Consider the following 27,291-nt stretch of genomic DNA (forward strand, 5'->3'; position numbering starts at 1 on the left):
GGCGGGGCCTAGCAGGCCCGAGCGGGAATGAGGCGGCCCGGCCCGGGGGGCACGGAGGTGGGGCCTGACGGGGTGGAGGCGGGGGCTAGCGGGCCGGGGCGGGGCCGAGGCGGGGCCTGGCGGGCCTGGGTGGGCCCGGGCTGGGGTACGGTGGCCCGGGTGGGCGGGTAAGGGGCGGGGCCTCGCGGGGCGGAGGCGGGGCCTGGACGGCCGGGGCGGAGCCTGGCAGACCGGGGAGGGAATGAGGCGGCCAGGCCGGGGCCTGGCGAGGCGGAGCCTGGCGGGGAGGGGCGGGGGCTGGTGGGCCGGGGCGGGGCGAGGCGGGGCCGGGGACCGGCCTGCGGGGCCGGCGCCAGCGGGCTGCTGAGGTGGCTGTCGCCCGCTCGGAGCCGCGGCTTCCCGGGTCGAGCCCCCGATGGAGGCCGAGGGCGCGGACGGCGCCCCTGGCGGGGCGGAGGCGGCGCTCAGCTGCTTCTCCTTCAATCAGGATTGCACGTAAGCCGGGCCGCCTGCCCCGTCGGGAGCTGGGAGAGAAAAGTCGCGATCGGGGGTGTCGTGCAGTCGGCGACTTGGACAGTGGGCGCAGGCCTGTGCCCCGGGGGCCTGGGTGGGACGGTCGGCGCGGCCCGGGCCGGTGCGGGTCCTCGTGCCGCCCCTCCTCCGGCGCGCGGACCCCGTCCTCCTGCGGGCAGGGAGCCAGGAGGGGCCGGCTGGGAGAAGGGGGGACAGAGCCCAGGGAGGGGGCGGAAGGAGGCTGGGGAACTTGGGGGGCCGGGGAGTGACCAAAGCGGGGGTCTGGGCAGGAGGGGCGGTGGTCAAGACAAAGGAGATGGGAACGGACGGGAAAGTTGCAAGCTGACCGAGGGCGAGATAGCTAGGGCCCAGGAAGATGGGAGTTCAGGAAAAACTTTCCCATTTGTCCTTAAGCATCTCAACGTGGCATCTGGGCAGGGCCAACGACAAGGAGGCAGCCTATCCCCGAAGCCAGTCCAGCCTGGTCCCAGCCCAGCCCAGCCTGGGCGCCTGCCTGCGGGCCGGGTTGTCAGGAACCTTCCCATTGCCCCCAGTGTGTCTTCAGGAAGCCCACTCGGCCAGATGGAACTCCTCCTGGGAGTCCAGGCACGCTGTCCCCGGCCCAGGCTGCCCTCCAGGGGAGCGTGACCTCCCCTCTGTTGCTTCTTGAGTAGATTTGAATGTCTCGCCTTGATGTTCACATTCGGACTTTGGCCAGTGAGCTGGGGGTTGCTGGACTGTGTTTGAGACATATGGAGGAGTCGGTCCCTTAGAAGCAGAAGGCTGCTCCCTTTCCTCCTTTAGTGGGATTGTTAGACATCTCGGGGACCATATGGAATAACCTCTTTGGAATGTGCCACACAGCATCAGGCAGCGATGACCAGTCCCAGTCCCCCACTTCCTGCTGTACCAGTTTCTGTCGGGTTCCTTCGTGGAGTCGCCTTCAGGCAGGTGTGCTGGCCGTTTGTGCCTGGACTGTGCTAACACTGAACAGTCAGCAGTGTCATTAAGGTCGTCATGTGCCATAAGCAACCCGGGCCTTCCATGCCCTTTGTCTTCTCTTTAAAAACACCCCATGCCAAACAATATGTCTTTGTTCAAAAAAAAACTGTATGTGTAATCGTGTAAGCTGGTGGCCAGACAATTTGGTTCCATGAGTGACTTTCAAGCTTTCCTTGACCACAGCCCACAATAAGAAATACACGTTACAACATTACCCAATATCTATCTACCTATATGCACATACACAGACATATATGTAATATATATTGTTGTTTAGTTGCTCAGTGGTGTCCCCTGACTCTTTTTGACCCCATGGACCCACCAGGCTCCATGGAATCACCCAGGCAAGAATACTGGAGTGGGTTGCCATCTCCTTCTCCAATATTATATATATAATATCACTGAAAAGCAATTCACAGCTGTTTACCCTTCCTATGTGCACTACCTTCTGGAATTTTTTTTTTTTAATTTTTTAAGCCACTTATGACTCACTGAATTGTTTTCTCATGGTTTGAGACCAACAGTTTACAAAAATGATGGTCTAGATACCATTCTGATGTTTTGTAAGAAACATTTTGCAAGAGAGGGTGGCTGTTGAAATGCCCGGGTGTTTGCCTTCCCAGTTGAACTCAGCTTCAGGAGGAGAGCAGGTTAAGGAGGAGAGTTGGTTTGCTTCTTAGCAGGAAGTGTTCTCAATCCTGCTTTGCAGCACTCTTTATTAGATGTTCTTAAGGGTGTTAATTTTTACTCTAGGCGAGTCCCAGCTTTCTATAGCAGGTGGAGAAGCATGTCATTTTCAAAACCATAGGGCGCTCGGGAAGTTAATTTCCGTAGTCTCTACGGTCAGTTCTGTTTTCTTGGATGAAGGCTCTGCTGGACAGCTCTGTCTCACCTATAAATAAACCTTTTTGTCACGGTCAGTTGCTTTGAGCCTTAGAGGGTATGACATTGGATTTTAAAATAAGCACGCCCCTTACCGAATACATTTAGGAGTATCAGCTCTAAGTATAAGCTGAATTTGGGATCCACTATTTCAAGAGAAAGGAGTAATGACAACTAAGCTTTACTAGTCTGCTTCACTCATACTTTCATGCTCGGCCCTGTGCTAGACAATTTGGGTATATTTTTTTCTCATTTCATTTATGATATGTGTTTGTCCCAAATCTCGTTTTCATGGGAGGTGATGAGAAAATTATTTTTTTTTCCTGCAAAAAGGCCTTATGAATGAGATAAAATTTGAGTCTGAATTCCTCGAGTCAGAGTTTTCTGTGACCATTGATTAACCATTTAAAATACAGCAGTGGGACTTCCCTGGTGGTCCAGCAACTAAGACTCAGTGCTTGAAATGCAGGGGGCTCAGTTCGATCTCTGCTCAGGAAACTAGATCCTGCGTGCTGCAAATAAAGATCCGTCGTGCCAGAGATCTGGCATGGCGGGAAGAAGCACAACAGTGATCACAGTGCCATTGCCGGTCTTTAAAACTTCCGGAGCAGAGCATGTGTTTGAAAATGATTTTAAGTTGCCAGATCTTTTGATTAACATTTTAAGACTCTTAATTACGACTTTCCCCCCTTACTTGAAAACTTTAGAAACGTTGGTTTGCAACTAAATGCACATATGAAAGAAAGTGAAAGCGTAGTCTCCGAGTCACGTCAGACTGTTTGCCACCCCATGGACTGTGCCTGCCAGGATGCTCTGTCCATGGGACATTCCGGGCAAGAATACCGGGGTGGGTTGCCATTCCCTGAAAAATCTTTATAGGGAGAAGCTTTAAAAACAGCGCTGGCTACAGAGTATGTGTGTTTTGAAGGTTTAAGATGCTGCTGGCCAGCCTTTCTAGGTGCTGCTTGTGGCCGTTAGCGCGCTGGTTCTAGAAGCGAAGCCCCAGCTCTGAGCCCGCTGCTGCCGGGGGCTAACCTCTGACCTCCCGCCTCCCCCAGCTTAGCCCCTCAGCAGAAGGAGCCACCTGTTAAGGTGTCATCCCAGGGAAGAACAAATGTTTGGGAAGGAAAAAAAACTTCCCATGAAAATCATATGACCTTCTCTTTTCCAGGCTAGTGAAACGAGAGCCTTGGGCATCTGGACTTGTAGCAGTAAGCTGCTTATTTTAGTTTGTGCCTCCCTGTGAAGGGTGAAGCACACCTTTTCATATAGTTATTTTAAATGAGAGAGTTGGACTCATTTTTATGTCCACGTAGGACTGGCTCAGCACTAAAGAATCCACCTTCAATGCAGGAGATCTGGGTTCGATTCCTGGTTCGGGAAGATCCCCTGGAGGAGGGCATGGCACTCACTCCGGTCTTCTTGCCTGGAGAGTCCCATGGACAGAGGAGCCTGGCGGGCTACAGTCCATGGGGTCATAAGGAGTCAACTTAGCGACTAAGTAAGTAAGTGAAAGTCACTCAGTTGTGTCCGACCCTTTGCGACCCCATGGGCTAGTCCATGGAATTCTCCAGGCCAGAATAATGGAATGGGTAGCCTTTCCCTTTCCCAGGGCATCTTCACAACCCAGGGATCGAACCCAGGTCTCCTGCATCGCAGGCAGACTCTTTACCAGCTGGGCCACAAGGGAAGCTTAGTGACTAAGCACACACATATGCTCACCCCCCCCACACACATGAGGCTGTATGTTTCCCTGTCCCCCTGGGAGCCCAGAGGGACGGCTGTGTCTGTCCGCAGGCAGATCCGGGGTTGGACCCAGCACCGCATCACTCCCGGGCCGTCCCTGTCTTCACAGGTCCCTCGCTGTCGGAACCAAGGCCGGCTACAAGCTGTTTTCCCTGAGCTCCGTGGAACAGCTGGACCACGTCCACGGAAGCAGTAAGTGTGTGTGTGGCTGTCGGAGCATCACGTCCTCCTGCCGGATTCCCAGCCGGGCTCCTGAGCTTTCCATTCCCCTCCAACCCCGTGAGCTGTCACACCTACAGAGTCCATACTTTTTCAGGTTTAAACATAAATCACTGCTTCCACTCGCTTAGGAAAAAAAACCACCATAAAGTGAGATTTGACTATAGCTTAGGTAACATTTTTCTTTTTACATAAGAAAGCCTTTGAAACTGTACTGTTGACACTTTCGTATACTTATATGCATGGTCAACAGTTTTTATAATTGTCAAAGCAAAAGATGACTTAATGATTATTATTATTATTTTTTTGCCCTTTCATTGGCACTATAGAATATTGGTCACATTCATTCAGTCCTGGAAGTCACTTCTTGGTTTTAATAAAGCAATACTGCCCCAATCACAGAGTCCATATCAAAGACGTTGAAGTACTTCCAGCAAATATTAGAAACAAGTCCAGCTTAGAAATGTGACTCTCTTGTTGTCTCAGGGAAAGTCACCATTTTTGCCAGCATCATAGTGATGAAATCCATCGTGCTGGATTTCCTGGAAAGGAAGTGGCTTGGCACATGAAGTCCTGGGCTCCTAGTTTATTTGTAAGATGTTATCGTCATTATTATAACTTTTGGAGAAGATCGTGCTCTGTATCTGCCCTGTGTTGTCCCCCGTGGGGCTTGATGGAGCCCAGAAGAGGCCTGTGTGTGAAAAGTGTTCCCGGGAAGACACAGAGGCCCCCCACGGGCGCTCAGAGGGCTTTCTGTTAGCAGTGTACCTCGCTCCTGGGTGCAGGACTCTGCTGGTCGTAACACAGACGTCCAGGTTACTTTCACCAGGAAAGGGACTCAGAGACAGTCGGGGTACCGCAGGACGGGGCGTGGGCCAGAGCTCACTGTGCTCCTGCCCCCATTGTTGAGGTACCTGTACCTCTTAGCAGCGGGGACCTGAAGAATTCCGGAAGCAAAGACTTCCAACAGAGCTGTCACTCCTTGGAAACCACTCACGGAGAAAGAGCAGAATGAGGGAATTCCCTGGTGATCCAGTGGTTAGGACACCCGCTCACAATGCAGGGGCTGCGGGTTCACTCCCTGGTCGGGGAACTAAGATCCCACAGGCCGCACGGCCAAAAAAATAAATAAATACGCCAAATGTACCTGTTTTTTAAAAAAGAGGGACTAACCTGGTGATCCAGTGGTTAAGAATCCACCTTCTAATGCAGAGGATTAGGGTCAGGGAACAAAGATTCCCACAGGCCCGGGGCAACTAAGCCCACGCCCTACACATAAGACCTCATGCAGCCAAATAAAATCCAAATTTCAAACATTTTTTTAAAAAGAGAGAATAGATTGAGATGGTCTAAACCTCCCAGATGGGGCCTCCCTGGTGGCGATGGTAAAGAATCCACCTGCCAATGCAGGAGACACAGCTTCGACCCCTGGGTCGGGAAGATCCCCTGGAGAAGGGAATGGCTACCCGCTCCAGCATTCTTGCCTGGAGAATCCCTGGACAGAGGCGCCTGGCGGGCTGCAGCCCACGGGGTCACAGAGAGTCAGACAGGATTGAGGGACCCAGCAACAGCAAACCTCCCAGATAGGTTCTACAGAGCCAGTGGGGCCCCGGACGGGTAGGGAGGGGGTGGAGAGGAGGGGGCTCCAGCGCTGCGGCCGCAGCGGAGCGAGGAGAGCCGGCTTTGTGCTCGGATCACCGTGTCCCCTTGCCTGTCCACCACCTAAAGGGCGTGGGGACTCGGGAGATGGTTAGAGCTTCACTGTGGGCGCAAGAGAAGGAAGTCACTGCAAGTGGGTGCCAAGGGAGGCGAGCCCCGAGGAGGCCAGCAGAGGGCAGGAGGGAGCCCAGGGCAGGGCCCCGACGTCTGCTCTCCCACCCCCACCTCTCCCCCATCCCGGCCTCCCCATCCCCGTCAGGGCCCTGACGCCTGCTCTCCCACCCCCACCTCTCCCCCATCCCGGCCTCCCCATCCCCGTCAGGGCCCCGACGTCTGCTCTCCCACCCCCACCTCTCCCCCATCCCGGCCTCCCCATCCCCGTCAGGGCCTGACGCCTGTGTCCCCCGCCCCCACAAACAGGGGGCTGACGTCTGCGCCCCCAGCCCTCCCCCTGCACCCCCCACCTCACCCTGGGTAGGGCCTGACGTCTGTGCCCCCCCAGACACACCCCTTCATGGGAAGGGGGGCTGTCGTCTGCTTACCCGGCCTCCCCCCGGCCCTGCCTTCCCCCAATTAGGGCCTGACGTCTGCGCCCCCCGCCTGCCCCCTCGCCCCCTCCGTGGACGGGGCTGACGTCTGCGCCCCCCGCCTGCCCCTCGCCCCCTCCGTGGACGGGGCTGACGTGTGCGCCCCCCGCCCCCTCCGTGGACAGGGGCTGATGTCTGCATCCCCCGCCTGCCCCCTCGCCCCCTCCGTGGACGGGGCTGACGTCTGCACCCCCCGCCTGCCCCTCGCCCCCTCCGTGGACGGGGCTGATGTCTGCACCCCCCGCCTGCCCCTCGCCCCCTCCGTGCACGGGGCTGACGTCTGCGCCCCCGCCCCCTCCGTGCACGGGGCTGACGTCTGCGCCCCTCGCCCCCTCCATGGACGGGGGCTGACGTGTGCGCCCCCCGCCCCCTCCGTGCACGGGGCTGACGTGTGCGCCCCTCGCCCCCTCCATGGACGGGGGCTGATGTCTGCGCCCCTCGCCCCCTCCGTGCACGGGGCTGACGTCTGCGCCCCCGCCCCCAGATGACACCCCCGACGTGTACATCGTGGAGCGCCTCTTCTCCAGTAGCCTGGTGGTGGTGGTGAGCCACGCGAAGCCGCGCCAGATGAACGTGTACCACTTCAAGAAGGGCACGGAGATCTGCAACTACAGCTACTCCGGCAACATCCTGTCCATCAGGCTGAACCGGCAGGTGGGTGGGGGGCCCCGGGGGCGGGGTGGGCGTCCCTCGGGGTCGCCGGAACCGAGGAGGGGCTTGAGTGCCTCTCATGACCGCAGGCACCTGCTCTGCCGGGTTTAAGCCCCAGCCCCGGGCTGAGTCTGCTCCACGTGCTCCTCCTGGTGGCCAGACCTCCCCGGCCCTCCCGCCTGCAGCACTTCCTTGAACACTGGCCACGGACTGGGTGAACGCTGTCCCCCGGGTACAGGCTGGGCTCAGAAGCCATCTCGTCAGCCCTGCAGGGGCCTTAAACCAGAGGGGCACGTCTGCCTTGGGCCCAGATGGGGGCAGTCCTTGCAGGCGGGCGGCCATGCCCCGCTGAGGAAGCTCTTGCAGAGAAAGTGTGGCCCTTCCCAGTCAGTGCTGAAGCCTGCGGTGACCAAGGCCTTTCCTGAGGGCCAGGTGACGGGCCCAAGGCAGGAGGAGCCCTTGAAGATGTTTCTGGCCGCGTTTTGTTAGGGGCTCCCCTGGTGGCTCAGGCGGTAAAGGATCTGCCTGCACGCCAGGAGACCTGGGTTCAATCCCTGGGCCAGGAAGATCCCCTGGAGGAGGGAATGGCAACCCAGTCCAGCACTTTTGCCTGGAGAATCCCATGGACAGAGGAGCCTGGTGGGCTGCAGTCCGAGGGGTTGCAGAGTCAGACAGGACTGAGCCACCAGCACTCCCACTTTCTTTGTTGGATGGAGCCTTAGTGTTACTTCAGATGCGTAATGCACACTCTGTTACAAATGGCAAGTTCCTGTTAAATAAGCATTGGGGTGTTAGTCAAGTCTCCCTTGAATTATTAGATTTTAAGTCCTATACGAGGGACTTCCTTGGTGATCCAGTGATTAAGACCACACTTCCAATGCCCGGGGCACAGGTTCAATACCTGGTGGGGGAACAAGGATCTGACATGCTGCAGGAAACGCGCCTCCCTCAAAAAATAAATATAAATTAATAAATCCTATGAGGGCAGCAACTGTACACATTTTGCTCACTGTTCTAAGACCAGGTAGAAAAGACAGTGCCATTTAGAAAGGACAGTGCTCAGTAGAAAAATGCTCCGTGAATATCTGTCTCCCAGCTGCCTAATAAACACATAAACAAATAAACCCGTTCTTTAGATGACTAGGCAGACCTGTCTGTTCAGTTGAATATCATGTCCGACTCTTTGCGACCCCATGGACTGCAGCCCACCAGGCTCCTCTCTCCATGGAATTTTCCAGGCAAGAGTACCACAGTGGGCTGCCATTTCCTCCTCCAGGAGATCGTCCCTACCCAGGGACTGAACCCACGTCTCCTGTGTCTCCTCTCTTGGCAGGTGCATTCTTTCCCACTAAGCCACCGGGGAAGCCCATTAAACACGAAGACAAGTGAATCGGGTTTTCGTATGGTGAGGCAGACCTGCCTACTCACTTACATGGCCCCAGGTCTCTGCAGGCCGTGGCCCTCCCCGAGGTCACTGTTCGCCCCTTGGTGCCTCAACTACTAAGTGCTCAGTTACTGGTTTTTTTCTTTTAACAAATGAGACAACGTGCTGTCTCAGGTTTCTGAGAAGGAAGTGGTTGTTTCTCTGGGCTGATCACTCTTCTGACTGACTAACCCCTGAAGTCCGGGGTGGCAGAAGATAGCCTGAGAAACGGAATACGGGAGGTTTGAGTGAGGAGTAGCAGGAGATAAAAAAGATAAACCTGGGTTCCCGGCAAGGGAGAGGAAGGCAGTTTGAGGGCTTTTTTTTTTTTTTTTTACTTGAAGGCTTTTAAGCACAATTCTTGGCTCCGGTGCTGTCTCTGATATCTACTGGTTGCACATTAAATTTCTTTGCAGAGCATTTTATCTTGGCATATGCTGATAGCCAGGGTATAAATCTTAAGACTGTTTAGGCAAATGTCCTGTCAAGATCAGAACCCTTAAATGGTATCCACGACGTTTATTTGTATAAAGTCTCACTTGCTCACTCTCCAGTATTTTCATCAGCAGATGGGGCTGTTAAACTTTGCTGCCAGCCTCTCCTCAATAAAACACTCATTAACTTCAGAGCTCCCCTCCCCCACCTCCTGAAGAACACCCCACGCCTAGAACTTTGCGCTGTCGTGGCCAAGCCAACCAGACCTCGGGCCAAGCAAGGCTCTCTTGCTTTCATGTTTCTTCTGCTGAGAGATGATCTGAAACGAGTCTGGAAAGTCTTCAGGCTTTGCTTTTCTTAAAAGTGTTCAGATTTGGCAGAAACAGACTCACAGACTTAGAGAACGAACTTACGGTTGCCAGGGGGAAGGCTGGGGGGAAAGGATAGTTAGGGAGTTTGGAACGGACCTATAGACACGGCTATATTTACAGTGGATAACAAACGTGGTCCTACTGCCGAGCGCGTGGCAGCCTGGACGGGAGGGGGTTTGGGGGAGAATGGACACGTGTGTGTGTGTGTGTGTGTGTGTGTGGCTGAGTCCCTTTGCTGCCTGCCTGATGCCATCACAACACTGTTTGTTAACCGACTATAAGTGAGTGTCAGTCGCTCAGTCATGGCAGACTCTTTTGTGACCCCGTGGGCTGTAGCCCGCCAGGCTCCTCTGTCCATGGGATTCTCCAGGCAAGAACCCTGGAGTGGGTTGCCATTCCCTCCTCCAGGGGATCTTCCTGACCCAGGGATTGAACCTGGGTCACCTGCATTGCGGGCAGATTCTTTATCACTGAGCCACCAGGAAAGCCCACTGGTTACAAAATAAAGTTTTTTTTTTCTTAAGGTTTTTTTAAAAAGGAAAGCATAAATAAAATTCCTCTTTAACCTGTGTATAGAGAAGAGCTTTTCTAACAAGAGCCAAAATCAATAAAAGACTGATAAATCTGAGAACAACGTTCAGGTTTTGGATGTCACTTTTGGTTTTGGGGGCAGCCGCAGCCTGTTCCCTGCCAGGCCGGGGTCCCGCCCTGCCCCCCGGAGGAAGTGGAAACAGAAGCTGCTTGTCTGTTTCAGCGGGTCCTCAGGCAGTGCAGCTCCTTTCTGGAAAACGGGGGGAAAGTCCAAGATTTGTACATGGAGTTACGAGGAAAGAAAACCCCCTTTTTCTTCTAAATCTGGGTAGAAAGGAAGAAAATTGTGTAACTGTGATTTTTCACTTTCAGTGGCTCTTGATCCCCTAACACTAACAGAGGAAGCGTATTCTATGGCATAAAGACAATAAACCCAACGGATCTGGGTTTGTAAACATCCACACTTCTTTGACCATCTGTTCTGAGGGACCCTCGTTGTCCAGACGGGGAGTGACTGGATGGATGCTTCTGAGAGCAGGCGCTACAAATCATTTCCTAATTATTTAGGATAAAAGGAGCTTTCCTTCTAGAACCTAGGAAAGTAGATGCGAGCCAGGGTGACAGGGAGTGAGCTGAGCTGGAGGCCAGCCCCAGGTTCCACCAAGGCTGAGTGGTTAATAAGTGAAAGTCGCTCGGCCGTGCCTGACTCTCTAAGTGATGTCCGAGTCTTTCGCAACCCCACCAACTGTAGCCCGCCAGGCTCCTCTGTCCACGGGAGTTTCCAGGCGAGAACCCTGGAGTGGGTTGCCATGCTCGCCTCCAGGGGATTTTCCCAACCCAGGGATCGAACCCCAGTCTTCTGCCCTGGCAGGAGGGTTCTTTACCAGCAGAACCACCGGGGAAGCTGGCTGGTTAGTAAGGGGGCATAGAACACTCTAGTTAAGTCATAGGGAGTGCGGGGAAATGGCAAGGCGCTGGGTAAGTCAGGGAATGTCCATTTTACAGATGAACGCTAATATATGCCATCAACCTGGAGACCCTGTGAGAATCTGCTTTTTCACCTCTGGGCATCCAGCACTGTGGTCGCAGAGCCTCAGCTAAAACTGAGAGGGGTGTTTCAGTATTATTTTCCTGCTTGGTTCAAGTGGCAGCCTCCTGAGAAGTTCTGAGCGGGAAAAGTCTTACTGGAAGAAGAGGTTTTTCTCAGAAGGAGAGCCTGCTGCTTCTCAGAGCAATTTTAGGTCCTTCCTTCCCAAGAGTTGTTCCTGGGATGAACGGATTGGACCGGGAGCTGTGGTCTGCACTCCCAGGGTCCCTGTTAAAAACCCCTGAACCAACGTCTGCAGGCTTTGCCCCCGGGACGCTCGGCGCTCACTGGGTCCTAAGAAGCAGTGGTCGGGAGGAAGCCGAGGCTGCGGGTGTAGGGAGCAGGGGCTGCCGGAGGCAGGAGCCCCCAGGCTGAAAGCCCCTTCCCAGATGGGAAAGAATCCGCCTGCAGTGCAGGAGACAAGAGTTCGATCCCTGGGTCAGGAAGATCCCTGGGTCAGGAGGAGGGCATGGCAACCCAGTCGCATATTCTGGCCTGGAGAATCCCGTGGACAGAGGAGCCTGGTGGGCTACAGTCCACAGGGTCTCACAGAGTCAGACACGACTAAGTGACTGAACATGCAAAGTACAAGAAAACAGAAAGAAATCTCAATTTCTACATGAAATTTCCCCAAATCCTGTACTTTGCGCTTCTGTCCAGAGGATGGTGATGGAAACGTGGGCACATGCCCGTAATGTAATCTATAATTGATGGCCACAATTCCTGTGCATTTAGGCTCGGAATCAAGTTAGGACGCACAGGCCAGAGGGTGCGTTCCGAGGACCAGGTGCTTCTCCATCCCCAATAACGGATGGTCTGTGATTTCAGAGGCTGCTGGTCTGCCTGGAGGAGTCCATTTACATTCACAATATCAAGGACATGAAGCTTCTGAAAACCATCCTGGATATTCCCGCAAACCCGACAGGTGAGCCCCTGCCTAGGACGAGGGCCCCGTGTCTCATGCCCCGTGGCTTCTTGCCAGCTGTGTTTTCCAGTTGAAAAGCCCTTCGTGGAGATATTACGGGCAGGGCTCCCCGAGGCTCATCAGGACAGCAGCCTCCGGATGGTAAAAGCTCCCCTGCAAGGCCGTGGCCGTGCCTCACTCAGGAACCCCCAGCAGACCCTGTGAGGCAGCGGAAACCACCAATATAAGATCAGAGGCCAGGAGTCTCCTTTGCTGTTCCCAGCCTCTCGTTGATTTTCTGTGCAAAAACCTGTGAGGTGGAAACTGGGGCTCTGGATCTGATGAATTTCGTGGGTTCAGGAGGGAGATGGGACCGTGTGGCCAACAGGCTCAGGCACATAGACTCTGAGTGTCTTTTGATTTGGGGAACTCGGTACTGAACATTTCACGTCCTGCCATCGCTTCCCACCCAGCACCGCCGAGGCTGTGAATTTCCTTCCCTCCGTCTGTCCGTGTTCTGCCCGCCCAACTTGTGTCAGAGGCGGCCGGCCGCTTCCTCCAAAGGGTCTGCCCCACGGGGTCCAAGCTCATTTCCTGGCAGCACAGTCTATGCCCTGAGCGGCTGAGGGTGGAAATCTCCATAAAAACATCTGCCAGCCGCGGAATGTGGGGTCACTGTTGGCCTCACAGGCTTTCGGGGAATATCGGGGGGCAGTCTGCACCCCATGGCAGCGCGGGAAACCGGGTGGGGTGGCTGTGCTCCCCAGGGAGCGCTCTTTAGAGGCTGGAACGCAGGTGGGGTCTGTGCACAGAGCACCTGTGAGTCCAGAGACGACTTCTCTCTCTTTTTAAAAACTGGAAAGCATACCCCATTAATCAACCCAGGGAGAACTGCATTTTATAAACAACTGTTGACTTGCTTGACATATAATACTCTAATATAATACTGGGGCTTCCCTGGTGGCTCAGGGGTCAAGAATCCCCCTGCCATTGCAGGAGACGCAGGTTCGAGCCCTGGGTCCGGCAGATCCCCTGGAGAAGGGCATGGCAACCCACTCCAGGATTCTTGCCTGAGAAATCCCATGGACAGAGCCTGGTGGCTGTAGTCCACGGAGTCTCAAGGAGCTGGACGCATGTTAGCAACTAAACAGCAACAACTGTAAATACCAAGTTAAGAATGACTTAGAATCACAGGACCGCCTTCTCATTCCAGCTGATGATGCCAGCGCTTCTTGAATGAAAAGCAGGCATTTCTTCTCCAGCTGCAGAAGGCTTACAGCCAGACCATTCTGGTGGAATTATAGCTGACCGTGATCTGTGAAAATGTGTGTCAAGCCTAAAGTCCCAAAACCACATAAAAACCCAACTCTTTATATATATATATTTTAAAGATCAAAAGGAAATATACTCAAATATTGAGCATGGTGAAAAGCCTCTGGGTTGTAGAATTATGTGTGCTTTCTTTTCTCTTCCTTTATAATTTCTAGGCTCTACAAATTTTTTTATACTATCCCTTTTATCTTGTAAAATAATATCAAAGAAAAGGCACATTTCCCTTCCTACCAAAGGTTTCATGGGGTACCTGTGACAGAAATGGAAGCCTAGGAGAACAGGAATCCCTAAACCTGTAGTAACATCCAGTTTCTGAGAACTGGACCACACACAACCAAAGGGGCTCCCATTCAGCATTTCCAGGGACCTTCGTGAAGTCTGCGGGGGTCCGCGTGCAGGCTCCTGGGCTAAGTTCAGGTGGGCTGGCCAAGGTGCAGGCCAGAGGCAGGTGGGTCGGTTCGTGGTCACCCAGGGTTACCCACCCTCACCACCATCCTTGGCCCCTTCTTGTCAGAATCCAGCATTTGCTCCCTGTCCATGAGGTGCTACAGAAAGTTACGTGTTAGTTGAAGAAGTTCAAGCTTCCTTCCTTTCTGGGAAGCTTACATTTTTATATAAGACTCTGAAGGTCACCTCACACCTACCAGAATGGCTCTTATCAAAAAGACGAGATAACAGGTGTTGGCGAGGGTGTGGAGAAGAAGGAGGCCTCTTGCACTGTTGGTGGGAGCGTAAATTCGCACAGCCACTGTGAAGAGGACAGCGCTTCCTCTAAAATCTAGAACTAGAGCTACCTTATGGCTAAGTAATCCCATGTCTGGTTATCTAGCCACAGAAAATGGAAACACTACCTCAAAAGGCTATCTGCAGGGGTATGCTCATAGCAGCGTTATTGACAACAGCCAAGACGTGGGAGCACCTCCGCGTCCATTAGTGGATGAACGCATGAAGAGGTGTGGGGCATGGAGATAATGGAACCTAACCAGCCATGAAAAAGAATGAGGCCTTGCCAGTGAGGTGGCATGGATGGACCTCGAGGGCATCCTGCTAAGTGAATTCAGTCAGGCAGAAGAAGGCTAACACCATAAGATCTCACCTATGTGCAGCCTTTTCCAACAAAACACACACACGGATAGACACACTCACAGACATAGACTCAGAGGCATAGGCTGGTGGTTGCCAGGGGCTCGGGAAAGGGGGATGTAAATGGTTGAACAGGGTAAAAAGCTACTACTTTTCAGTTAAAAAGAAATAAATCATGGGCGTATACTCTTCAATGTGGAAACTATAGTTAATAATACTGCACTGCATGTTTGAAAGTTACTAAAAGAGTAGACCTTCAAAGTTCTCATCACAGAAAAAAAACGTTTGTAACTGTGTGTGGTGAAGGATGTTGACTGGACTTACAACGGTGATGACTTTGTAATATACACAAACATCAGATCATCATGTGGGACTCCTGAAACATGTGATGTTCTGTGTCCATTACATCTCAGTTAAAAAGGGAAACAGACTCTGAAGGGTCTGTCCAAGTCTTTCTGCGCAGAGGCCTCCCAGCCATCCCCGCCAGAGATGGGCCTCAATATTTTGAGTGGAGGAAGTAGGTTAATGAGAACTGGGGTTCTTGGAACAGTAAAGCTAGAAAAAAGGCTGGATCCCCACAGCTCCCTGCCTCGCTCACTTCAGGGGTGGGAATCAAGCCTGCAAAGGGCAGGGATAACCCAGTCCGAGTTACATGATGGACAGCAGACCAGGTCTTGAACCCACATCTGCTGCCTCTCTCAGCCAGACGTTCCCAAAACAGCTTCCCAACAGCTTCACTGAGATATAATTCACATGCCACACCATTCACCCATTTAAAGCATACAGATCAGTAGCTTTCATATTCAGAGAACTGTACCCATCACTGCCGTCAGCTTTAGAACGTTCTCATCAGTCCCCTCCAGAACCCGTTAACTCGTAGCCATCACCCCCTTGCCCCCAGTCCTAGGCTCCCCTAACCATCTTTCTGTCTCCATAGATGTATCTGTTTTCTGGCCATTCCCTGTAAGCGGAATTAAGTGCAGTCATACAGTGCCTGGTCTTTGTGAACAGGCTTCTTGCACTCAGCACAGTATCTTCCGGGTTCATCCACACTGTGCACATCAGGGCTTCATTTCTTGTCACTGTCTGATACTATTTTATTGTAAGAAGATCCCACGTTCTATCTGTTCGTTCATCAGTTGATAGACATTTGGACTGTGTCCCCATTTTGACTATGATGAATCACGTTGCTGTGAACATTCGTGTGTAAGTTTTTATGGGCTGTACATTTTAATTTCTCTTGACTGGAAGTTGGGGGTTGTATAATCATTCTATGTTAACCTTCTGAGGAGCTGCCAGGCTGTTTTCCAAACCCTCACTCTGTGCCACGTTACATTCCCAGCAGCAGTGTACGAGGGTTCCAATTACCTGTCTTTTTGAATTGAGGCATCCTAGTGGGTGTAAAGTGGCATCTCATCGTGGTTTTGATTAACACTGCTTTTTTTCTTTTTTAACCCATGTGCTCAGAACCCTTCAGCAGTTACCAGCTACATTTGTAAGATCGTAACTCTTTTCTCTGGTTTGTTGCTCAGGCCGGGGTTCAACCACAGCATCTTCCCTGCTAAGGGCCCCTCTGGGAGGGCACCCACCAGTCAGGCCACCGGTCTCACTGTCTGCGCTCCCCATTTCCGCGAGGCCAGAACACCTGCCTGCTTAGGCTAGCTGTTATGGAAATTGCATTTTGATTGCAAATTCCCCACATAACATGGAGCATTGAGGTTCTCAGAGCAAAACTGAGAAGGTGTGGGTGGTCTCTTCTAAGGCTGGGGCGGGGGGGGGCGGCCCTGTCCAGGCAGGCAGGCTGCAGGGAGCCTCGGGAGAGGGCACCGGGTCAGTCCGTCCCTCCCACGGCCACGGGGCAGGTGACAAGGACACAGCGCTGGCCGAGTCCCCGGCAAAGCCGGAGGAGGGCAGGACCTTGGTTCCCATTCTTGACGTTTGCTTTCTTTTTTTTTTTTAAACTTCTGCTCTTCTGCCCAGAAGATTAGGGTCAGGTCCATTTTAGCCTAATCTAAATTTTCTCTTATGCTTTTATAAGAAACCCACTTAACAGGCTCACGTGTAACAAAGAATCAGCAGGCTTTTTTATTTAAAAAGATGTCTCTCTTGTCTGATCTCCAGGTGCCTGTTCTGGTGATGCTTTTGGTTCTGGGGATTCTCTGAATTCACTTCTGTCACAAACACCTGTGTTCATCGAAACCAATGTTGTGAAAATCCTTTACTTAAATGCTCTTTAAAGGTTCCCAGTAGGAACCTTTATTTCAGTTGGGAGCTTACGGCCCAGAGGCTGAGTTGGAAGCGAGGCAGATGTCATGTCGGGCCCTGGGGCACAATTCAGAGAAGAGCAGGGAAGGCATTGTGCCTTCCGATCGCTCAGCTGCGCGTGGACATGGTCGGTGTCCGGTCAGCAGGTCTCCCCTGGGAGCTCAGTTCACGGGCCCTTTGATGGGAAGGGTGTGCGGGGCGGCGCCTCGCTCGCCAGCAGGCGGCGCTGCGGCCCCGCCGCGTGCGGACAGCTCCCCGCGGTGCCCGCCCGGGCCCCGCGGACCCAGCCGCTTACCGGGCCGCTCCCCGCCCGGCCCCGGCGGACCCTGCTCTCCGCCCGACCCCCCGCCCAACCCCCTCCCGGCCCCACGGACCCACCCAGCTGCTCCCGGGGCTGCTCTCCCTGCCCGCCCCCGCCCAGGCCCCAGCCCGGCCCCCGCGGACCCAGCCGCTCACTGGGCTCCCCCCTCCAGGTCTGTGCGCGCTCTCCATCAACCATTCCAATTCCTACGTGGCCTATCCTGGGAGCCTGACCACAGGCGAGATTGTGCTCTACGACGGACACTCCCTGGTAAGTCGGCGCGGCCGCGCGGTCAGCTCCGGGTGAGCCCTGGGTGTGGACGGACGGTCACGCTCTGCCTCCGTCGCCATGCGTCCACGTCGCCACGAGGCAGACAGATAGGGGGGAAGCGTGTCCTGCGGGCCGCGGTGCGGCCTGCGACGCCAGCGCCCGTGCTGCCCCTGCCGCCGAGCTCCACGGAGCCGGGCCCCAGAGGTTCATCAGCCCCATGGCTGGTCACCGTCTCCCCGAGGGCAGGAGAAGGGACAGAAACGCAGCCGCTGTGAAGCAGAACCTAGACCCAAACAGCCCGGCTGAGCGACAGGGAGCCCAGCAAAGGGGGGAGGGCGTCTCGGAAGGGAGGAGGAGGGACGGAAGGTGGACGGCACCCCCGCCCCCCGGCATCGACCCCACCATCCCTGTTGCCAACAGAAGGCTGTCTGCACCATCGCTGCCCACGAGGGCACGCTGGCTGCCATCGCCTTCAACTCCTCGGGCTCCAGGCTGGCCAGCGCCTCCGAGAAGGTGAGTGCTGCCCGTGGCCGTGTCCTCGGGGGCCCCCCTCTGCCAGGGGTGCGCAGGGTCCTGGGCGCCACGGAGCTGCTGGAATGCACTTCAGAGGGAGGCCCTGGCCCCTGCCTGTGCCACCTCATCTGTCATCGCTGCAGACCCAGGGCTGCTGTGTGTAGGACGTGAGCCTCTCTGCCCAGAGCCTCGCGGTCTGACCAAGAACTGGTGTGCTGGTTGTCACGGACAGATAAGGGTTCTGGGAAGCCAGAGCAGACGGATGGAGCATGCCAGTGCCTTGGGCTTGGCTGGGGACGGACCAGGAGACAGAGGGTGTTCAATTCACCTTCCAAGAACAGCTTACACAGCATGTAGACAGCCCCCTGTGTTTCCTCTCCGGGGTCAGATGCTGCAGACTGATCCAGCAAGCTCCCTTCCAAAGGGGCAGGTCTGAAGGAAGAAACGCCCACCCACTCTCTTCCAGGGCACGGTCATCCGGGTGTTCTCCGTTCCCGATGGGCAGAAGCTCTATGAGTTCCGGAGAGGGGTGAAAAGGTCTGTGTTCACCGTGTGTGTCTGCGTGTGCTCAGCGGCTTCAGGCCTGTCCGACTCTGTGCGACCCCGTGGACTGTAGCCCGCCAGGCGCCTCTGTCCATGGCATTCTCCAGGCAACGATACTGGAGTGGGTTGCGATGCCCTCCTCCAGGGGATCTTCCCCACCCAGGGATCGAACCTGAGTCTTACGCCTCCTGCATTGGCAGGCGGGTTCTTTACCACTAGCGCCACCTGGGAAGCCCTAAAAACCAGTGTGCTGCCGCCGCTGCTGAGTCACTTCAGTTGTGTCTGACCCTGTGCGACCCCGTAGACGGCAGCTCACCAGGCTCCACCATCCCTGGGAGTCTCCAGGCAAGAACACTGGAGTGGGTTGCCATTTCCTTCTCCAAAAAACCAGTGTACATGCCTGAATTTTAAAATATGCCTCCTTGTTTAACAATGCTGACCATCACCTGAGCCTTCAGAGAGTCAATCCTTTTAAAATTTTCACAGCAAAGATCACTGCTGACAGATCACCATGGTAAATAGAATAATCATGAAAAAGCTTACAGTATGTTAAGAATGACCAAAATGTGACCCAGAGACATAGCGAGCACGTGCTGTGGGGAAGACGGCCCCGGAGGGCGAGCTCCGCGCAGGGTCCCACGAGCCCAGTTTGTAAAAGTCGCAGTGTCTGCAGCCATCACGAAGTGAAGCCCAACACAACGAGATCTGCATGTGCCCAGACTCCCCGGGATATGTTTAGGTGTCTGTTTTCTCATGAAGCTGACTTCCAGCCAGGAGGCCGCTCCCCTCGCCCGTGCCCGGGCTCACCCTCTCGCTGTGGCTGTGTCTCCAGGTACGTGACCATCAGCTCCCTGGCTTTCAGCATGGACTCGCAATTCCTCTGCGCCTCCAGCAACACGGAGACCGTGCACATCTTCAAGCTGGAGCATCTCGCCAACAGGTAGGACTGGAAACGCTCGGGGGACTAGAGCGGGGCCCACCTGCGGGCCGAGCATCCGGCTCCTCCCATCAGGCCAGCAGCGGTGTTAAACCAGAGATAAAGGGCACAGTAAATGGGATGTGCTTGGGTGCATGCTGCTAAGTTGCTCAGTCGTGTCCTATTCGGTGCGACCCCAGGACTGTAGTCCAGCAGGCTCCTCTGTCCATGGGACTCTCCAGGCCAGAATCCTGGCATGGGTTGCCATGCCCTCCTCCAGGGCATCTTCCCGACCCAGGGATCAAACCCACACTAGTGCCATCTGGGCTTGAATCACCCCCAAACCGTCCCCTCACCCTTAGTCCATGGAAGAACTGTCTTCCACGAATCCAGGCCCTGGTGCCCAAAAGTCCGGGGATCGCTGGACGAGAGGAGTGGGGTCCTGGTCTGACTGTGCCCCCGACTTCTCTGCTAAGGCCCCGAGCCCGTGTTACTCGCTGTCTCCACCAACGTGGTGACTGTGTCAGCGGCAGACTCGGGGCGATCCCCGGGGGTCAGGGGCTGCCCTCCTGAGCCTGCAGCCCCGCTCCCATGAGCAGGAGACCACAGGCGGGTGAGCTGTTGTGACTGGACTCCCGTGTCCTCGTCTGCAGACCCTGACATAACAACGATCGTGTGTGCATCTTAAGTCTCTAGCAGGTTCCCTTTAGTATAGCGCTGGGCTCAGAGGGAAACCAACTAAGTGTTTGCCAGTCTCTCTGTCAATACTGCGATGCTCAGGCCAGCCTTGTGCCCGAGCCTTGCGCGTCGACCTGCTTCGCCACCCCTGCTGCGCTTTTTAAAACTGAGGATGTGTGGCCGCTCTGCCACCTGCGCCGACTTCCCCACAGCATCTGCTGGCTTGTGTCTCTGGGTCACATTTTGGTCATCCTGAGCATATTTCAAATTTTGGCGTTTGTCATGGTGATCTGTCATCAGGGATCTTTGGTGCGAGGATTGCAAAAGGATTTACGACTCGCTGAAGGCTCAGGTGATGGTCAGCATCCTTTAGCAATAAGGCTGCTTTCAATGAAGGCACGGATGCTGTTTTTAGACATCATGCCAGTGCACACTTGCCAGGCTGCAAGATAGTGTGAGCATCACCATTACACAAACGGCAAAAACAGAACACGCGTGTGACACGCTGTGTTGCCAGGACTGGATCTGAGCCCGCAGTAGCTCCAGGGTCTGCCTGAGCGGTTCCTCTCTAGCACCACGAGACTGCCAGAGCCTCCAGCCCCCGAGGCTGACCCTGGGCGGGGAGGACGGGCGGGAGGGACAGAGCCTGTGCCAGGCTGGAGCCCGGGGTGTGCGTGTCCCTGTCACAGACGTCAGGGCGCGGAGCAGCACGCTGGCGTCCCCCCGTTCAGCGGCCAGGGCGTCTGAACTGTGTTTCTCTGGCCGTGTTGGGGCTCGGTGGTGGCACACGGACGCCTCTCTAGCAGCGTCAGGCCTCCCTGCCTCGTCCACCGGGGCGCTGAGTCCCGGTGCGCGTCTGTCTGCACCCGACGTGTCCTCCCACCCCCCACCTCCCGATTCCGAGCCTGGGGGCCCAGCCTGGGGGCCCAGCCTGGGGGACCCCCAAAGCCCCCAGCTCACTGTAACCCCAGAGACCCCTTTATGAGCGAGCACCTGCCATGCGCCAGCCCCGCGCGGTGTGGCCACCCCAGTGCTCCGAGCAGGTGGCCCGAAAGCCCCACCTCCCGCGGAGGAGCGCCCCCCGGCCATGCTCCCCGCAGCTCCCTGGCTGGGCGCCCCCACGGCTGGGCGCCCCCACGGACACGCTTACATCCTCTCTCCGCACATCTGTGCTGTGTCCCCCCATCCGTCCCGCGTCCCCGCCCCTGTCCATCCTGCATGCCTCCGTCCGTCCCGTGTCCCCCTGTCCGTCGCACGTCCCCCCTCTGTCCGTGTCCACCCCCCCCCAATCCGTCCCACAACCTCAGCAGGTTGCCCCGGGTGTGCGTCTGTCCCGCCGGCGCAGGCAGGTGTGAGTCCAGTCCACTGGCAGCTCACGGGGGAGCCGGCCCGTCCCCCACCCTCCCGTCTGGCCGAGACCCAGGGATGGGGTGCAGGTGGCGGCTGCAGGGGGCGCAGCAGGCCCCGTGGACTCCCCCACCTGTGAGCATCCTGGCGCCCACCCAGATGGCTCGGGGGCCGTAACCCGACACCGCGCAGGCCTCTCGCCCGGGGGTTTGCTGCCCACATAGTCTGGCCTCGAGGTCTGACTCTGAGATCGGCCTGTTCTTTTCTGGGTGAGCCCAGAACAGGCCTGGGTTTGTGTTACAGCGGCCAGGGACCGATTCCGTCTCCCTCTCCCCAGCCCCCTCCCAGCAGCCTAGAATCAGACCCATCCTTCACCTCCTGAATGGAGAGAGGCCACAGCGCCCGGAGCCGCTCAGCGGCCGTGCGAGGGCTCCTCCCCAGAACACACGAGGCCTCGCGCCCTGGGGCACGGCCGGAAGGGCACGTCCCCAGCCACCTGGGCAGGACGTCGCAGCAAGGCACGGGCCCTTCCCCGTGCGGAGGCCGCGGGTGTTGGACGGCCGCCGGGTGGGGCTCGCGCTCACCCTCGCTCGCCTTGCTCCCCAGCCGACCCGAGGAGCCCTCGACCTGGACTGGCTACGTGGGGAAGATGTTCCTGGCTGCATCCAACTACCTCCCCACCCAGGTGTCCGACATGATGAACCAGGACAGGGCCTTCGCCACCGGGCGTCTGGGCTTCTCCGGCCACAGGAACATCTGCACACTCGCCACGTATGCCCACCCCCCCAACGCCAGGCAGAAACCCTCACTGGTGTATTTCCCGAAGTGTGGGATGCCCCAAACATGCAAACGTGTTTAAGAGAAAGTCGAGAGAAGGGAGCCAGGAGGGGCAAGTAAAGGCAGACCCGCCCCCCAGCGCCCCTACCTCACCATCCAAACCCCCACACTGTCAGCCAGTTTCCGTCTGGTTGGACTTTTCTCCTAGGGGGCAGCTGCAAGCTGGCATGGAGGTTTCAGCCTCCTCATTCCAGTGATACTGTCTTGAAGACAGTTTCCATTTTTACAGAATTATGTGAAAGGGCTCTAGTTCCAAAGTCTAGGTCCAGACACCTGTGGGATGGACAGACATCTTATCTAAGACCTTTAAGTGTGCCTGTTAAAGCTGAATGTTGGAAAGATTTCTGTAAAACTAGCCTGTGATGCTGGGGGCCAGTTTCCCGCCGTTTCCTTCGCTGTTAGAGGCAGAGGCGGGTCCCACTCGGCCTTCTGTGCAGGGTTCACCCGCGACCTTTTGTCTCATCCACACAATCACACTCAAAGACAAGGAACCGTCCTCAAGGGAGATCAGTAGGACACGCAGCAGAAACCCAGGCCGCGGGGCTGGCGGGCCTCGGGCGTGTGGAGGGCGGGACTGGGCGCTGGGGGGGCCGGGGGCGGGGCTCGGCCCCTGGAGACGGGTCTGAGCCCACCCCCCACGTCCGTGGGCACCGCGGCGAGCGTCTTCTCCGCCCTCAGGATCCAGAAGCTGCCGCGGCTCCTGGTCGCGTCGTCCAGTGGGCACCTGTATGTTTACAACCTGGACCCTCAGGACGGAGGAGACTGTGTCCTCATCAAGACCCACAGGTGAAGAGGCCAGTCTTCAGAAGGCCAGGCTTTCGGGACTCACTGTCTGCGTCCCCTGAGCCCAGGGCAGGGACGAGCCTCCTGCTCTGGTTGGCGGCTGGGGCAGGGGTGGTGCAGTGGGGGGCAGGGTGTGTGGGGAGGGGCAGCCGGGGTGCAGGAGGCAGCGGGGGCCCCAGGGTGTGAGGGGAGGCACCTGGGGTGAGGGGGTGGCGCCCGAGTGCAGGGTGCGGGGGGCCCCAGGATGCCGGGGTAGCCCCGGGGTGTGGGGGGCCGGGGTGCGGGGGGCCTGGGGTGCCCGGGGAGGGGCACCCGGGGTGCAAGGGGGGCGGGGGTGTGGGGCGCCAGGCTCCTGTCGGCTCGGCAGCACGCATGCCAGGCTCTCCCTGCTAGCCCCTCTTCCCCCGGGGTCCCTGGGACGTGTTTGCTAAACTGAACGGAGATGCTCTCCTGCCATCTGCGGGCAGGACGCCCCTTGCCTGGGCCCTCTGGGGAGCCGGCCTGCACGTGCCCGCCTGGTGCGCACAGGTGGGCGCAGGTTCCGGAACCAGGAATGGGACGTTCGCGACTGACCTGGCCGTCAGAGGGCGTGCTGGTCTGGGGAACCAACAGGGAGCTAAGCCTGAACCCAGGGCCAGGCCCGGCCTCCCCGGCTCTTCCTCGGGAGGTGTCCTGGGCAGGAGGTGACTGCTCATCTCTCCCTGCCCCCTCCATCGCTGCCGGTAGCTTGCTTGGCTCAGGAACCAGCGAAGAGAATAAAGAAAACGACCTCAGACCGCCCTTACCTCAGTCTTACGCCGCGACAGTAGCCAGGCCGAGTGCGTCCGCAGCCTCCACCGTGCCAGGTGAGCGGCCCGCGGGGGCCTGGGTGAGCACAGTCCCAGGTGAGCGGCCCGCGGGGGCCTGGGTGAGCACCGTGCCAGGTGAGGCGCGGCCCCGGACCGAGGCCTGAGATCAGCCCCCCAGCGTCTCTCACGCCTCACTGCCGCTCTGCAGGTTACTCCGAGGACGGCGGGGCGCTCCGTGGCGAGGTCATTCCCGAACACGAGTTTGCCACGGGACCGGTGTGTCTGGACGACGAGAACGAGTTCCCTCCTGTGAGCACTGGCCGCCCCTAGAGCTCGGTCCCTGCGCCTGGACGGGCCCTCCCCTCCGCCCGCGGCGGAGCCTCTGCCCCATTGTCTGGGCCGCACCACCTAATCCTGCCCGGACACCCGGGAGGCCAGCGGGGTTTAGCCTGAGATGGGCCTCCGCGCCCAGACCAGCCCACCCACGTGTTAGGACGGCACATTGTCACCCAGGGGGTCTCTCGGCTTCCGGGTTCAGAGACCCAGGCCGCAGTTCCGCTTCTTTAGCTGTGTTCGCTGCTCAAGACCCCTTTAATTAACAGCCGCATGTCAGTGGGGACCTCCCCCACCCCCGGCCCCTCTAGCCTGGCCGCCCGCGATCCTGCTTCAGCCCTGCCGGCAGCGAGGGCCCAAGGCTGGGCTGGGCGCTGGGCATGGCTCCTTCTCACACCTTGGGGTGAGGAGAAGCTTGTCCCCTGGTTCTGATCCTTCAAGCTTCTGTTCGGGGCAGCAGAGACCCCCTCTTGTGAGCTCTAGTTAGAGAGCAGCCTGGACGGTCACCTTGGAATCATCTCGAGATGGAAGCAGTGTTTAGGCCTAAACGTGGGGGCTCCCTGACCGTCCCTCCCGAGGCAGAGAGAGGGAGCCACTGGGGCACAGGTCTTGGGGTACGGTGTTTCCTCTCGGTGGTGATTTCGTGTCAGTTGGATTCCATTCACAAAAGGATGGAGTCTGGGTCTGGCTTCTCTCTTGCCTAGATCTGTAGAACAGTCTGGTAAGCAGAGGAGAGAAAGGGAGGGGGGTTCCCTGGTGGTCCAGTGGTTAAAACTCCACGCTTTTCATGCAGGGGTGCAGGTGTGATCCCTGGTCAAGGAATTAAGACCTCACATGCCTTGTTACGGCCAAAAAAACCAAAAAGCTGCCATGGGCCCTTCATGCGGGGGCAGAAAGGCCACATTCGTCATTTCCCAAAAGGCTCCACGGGGTGCTGCGTGAGACAAACATTTCTGGCTTTTTATAGATTGTCACACACAGTGCCAACAAGTGAGGTTGACATTTCAGGGGTGGAAGGCAGTCATCGTTAAAACTGTGCATTTAAAAACATTTGTTGGCTCAACGCCTCCCAAGGGGGCAGTTGTTTTGCTTTGGGAGGGTCTCTCACCCCTCCTCACTACAGAGGGAGCTTTACTGTCCCCCAAAACTTGACATCTGGGTCCTGACGTTGCATCCTCGGGACCCAGAGCAGGTCAGACGCAGTGGCTTATGGGACCTTCCTACTCGTCATCAGATCCCACTTCAGCAGTTGTAAAAGTCTGAGGCTGCTCTAAAAGATGATTGGATTGTGAGACTCTCAGCTGTAATCAGAGGAACCTCTTATATTTACAGAACCGGGTTACCTTGGTTATTGGCATTCAGAGGTGATCTCTTGCCAAAGAAAACCTGTATCAAATTAAAGGTACCCCATGTTATTTGGTGTACCTGTTGTTTGACACATCATTTGGAGTAAAAAAAAAACTGGAGATGCTTAAGAACTAGGGATAAAATGGGATGCCTGTCTGCTTAGGCAATGCCAGGGAGCCTGGGAGGAGCCTGTCGTCCCATCTCCCGCGTCAGGTCCAGATGAGTGGAAGCTGCTTTAAATTGCGTCGGGGCTTCTTATTTACACGAGTGGGAGTGTCCGTCACCGAGAGAGGCCCCCTGGAATCCTCGTCAGGCCCTAGTGATCCTGAAGCAGCCCCTGAAACTGTGCAGTGACAGCGGGAGGGCTCGTGGGGGCCCTCGGACCCCAGCCCTGCCCTGAGGCTGCAGGCACAGCGACGGATAACGCGTGCAGGCTTCTCCGTCTCAGCCACGAGGGTCAGAGGCCTGGGATGTTATCACCAGAGGGACTGTCTCAGTCACGCCCTCACTGGCTGTCATCATCCCCGGAGAGTGTAGACATTCCTCTCTCTGCCTGTCCTGAAGTGCCAGGCCCATTACAAACACCGGCCCAGAAGTCTCATCTCTACCCACATTTCTAAAGGCACTCCAGGATCCTGACGAATCTTGGGGTCTCAGCAGCTCATAGACAGGAGCAGAGGTTTGCCCGGATAATCCCGAGGGGTCCCTGTGTCGTCACTGCTGATCTGGAGTGGGTACCATCCGTCTTCCCTCCTTGGGATTTTCTTTGCTCCGAACACAGTGAGAGAAAAGAGGACTGATCATTTCTGGTCCCTGGAAAGATGCTGTATTCGGGAAGGGAGCAGCTTTGGGTCAGTAACAAGTCGACCTTGGCAAGTCTGCTTATTTTCTGACATTTGTCTTACTCTTGGGAGTAGGAGTGAAGGAACTGGGACCAAGGGTGTTTATTGACTTCTTCACAGTGACTTAGCTGTCTGTGTTTACAAGTAAGATGCGCCTTTAAAGAAAATACACATATTCATATCAATATGCATGTATATTCTGGGCTTCCCCGGTGGCTCAGACGGTAAAAAAAAAATCAGCTTACAGTGCAGGAGACCTGGTTCGATCCCTGGGTTGGAAAGAGCCCCTGGAGGAGGAAATGGCAACCTACTCCAGTATTCCTTCCTGGAGAATCCCATGGACAGAGGAGCCTGGTGGGCTACAGTCTGTGGGGTCACACAGAGTCAGATGACCAAACACGCACACACTCGCAAACATACATATACATATTTTACAAATAGTATTTTCTGCATCTAAAGAAGACAGGTGACCCCTGTGGCCACACACAAGGGTCGGTCTGTGGACTGACGGACGGATGGGGAACCTCCGCCGGCCCCGCGTGGACACTGACCCACCGGCATGCCCCCCGCCGGCCTGCCCAGAAAGGGTAAGGCCGCTCTGTTTTGATTTCGGCAGATCACCTCGTGCCGTGGAGATCAGCAGGACAAGGCCGCGCCGTCCTGACGGGCAGCAGGACCGCCCCGGTCAGGAGGTTCTGGAGCAAACGAGGAAGGTGGACGAAAGGCAGGCGGCTGAGTGAGCAGCACCGGGGGTCAGAACCCCCAGGGACGCAGTTCTCGCCAGGCGAGCTCCTCTCAGCTGGCGGGCGCGGGGGCTGGCGTGCACCCACGTCCTGCCCTGGAAAGCGTGTCCCAGCCGCAGCGTCCACGTGAACAAACCGTATCCATCGACAACCCGAATTTTACATTAGCAAGGGCATCCTTTTGAACATGTATGCTGTGTATAAAATGTACCTATAGAACACCTCTCAGAACTGTATTCCTTGTATGTGACTCAGAGAGGCTGTTGTCGCCAGGCAAAAGATGTTTGCAGTGATCGGAATAAATCATTTATGACCTTTCAGTCCCATTTAGGACACTAATAAAATAATCATGGCAATACA

At 56.3% G+C, this 27,291-nt stretch overlaps 1 protein-coding gene across 1 annotated transcript; it reads left to right on the forward strand.

Moving 5' to 3' along the window:
- Window positions 1-332: 332 nt before the first annotated feature.
- Window positions 333-27,291, forward strand: WIPI1 (WD repeat domain, phosphoinositide interacting 1). Its single transcript, XM_070480109.1, has 13 exons — window positions 333-495; window positions 4,253-4,335; window positions 7,093-7,262; window positions 11,935-12,031; window positions 17,164-17,261; window positions 17,682-17,774; window positions 18,241-18,311; window positions 19,150-19,257; window positions 21,865-22,029; window positions 22,774-22,881; window positions 23,605-23,723; window positions 23,875-23,975; window positions 26,805-27,291. The coding sequence occupies exons 1-13, from the start codon at window positions 416-418 to the stop codon at window positions 26,850-26,852; spliced, it is 1,341 nt and encodes a 446-aa protein (XP_070336210.1). The 5' UTR covers window positions 333-415; the 3' UTR covers window positions 26,853-27,291.

This window comes from Odocoileus virginianus, chromosome 17 (assembly GCF_023699985.2).
Source record: "Odocoileus virginianus isolate 20LAN1187 ecotype Illinois chromosome 17, Ovbor_1.2, whole genome shotgun sequence".
NCBI classification, from domain to species: Eukaryota; Metazoa; Chordata; class Mammalia; order Artiodactyla; family Cervidae; genus Odocoileus; species Odocoileus virginianus.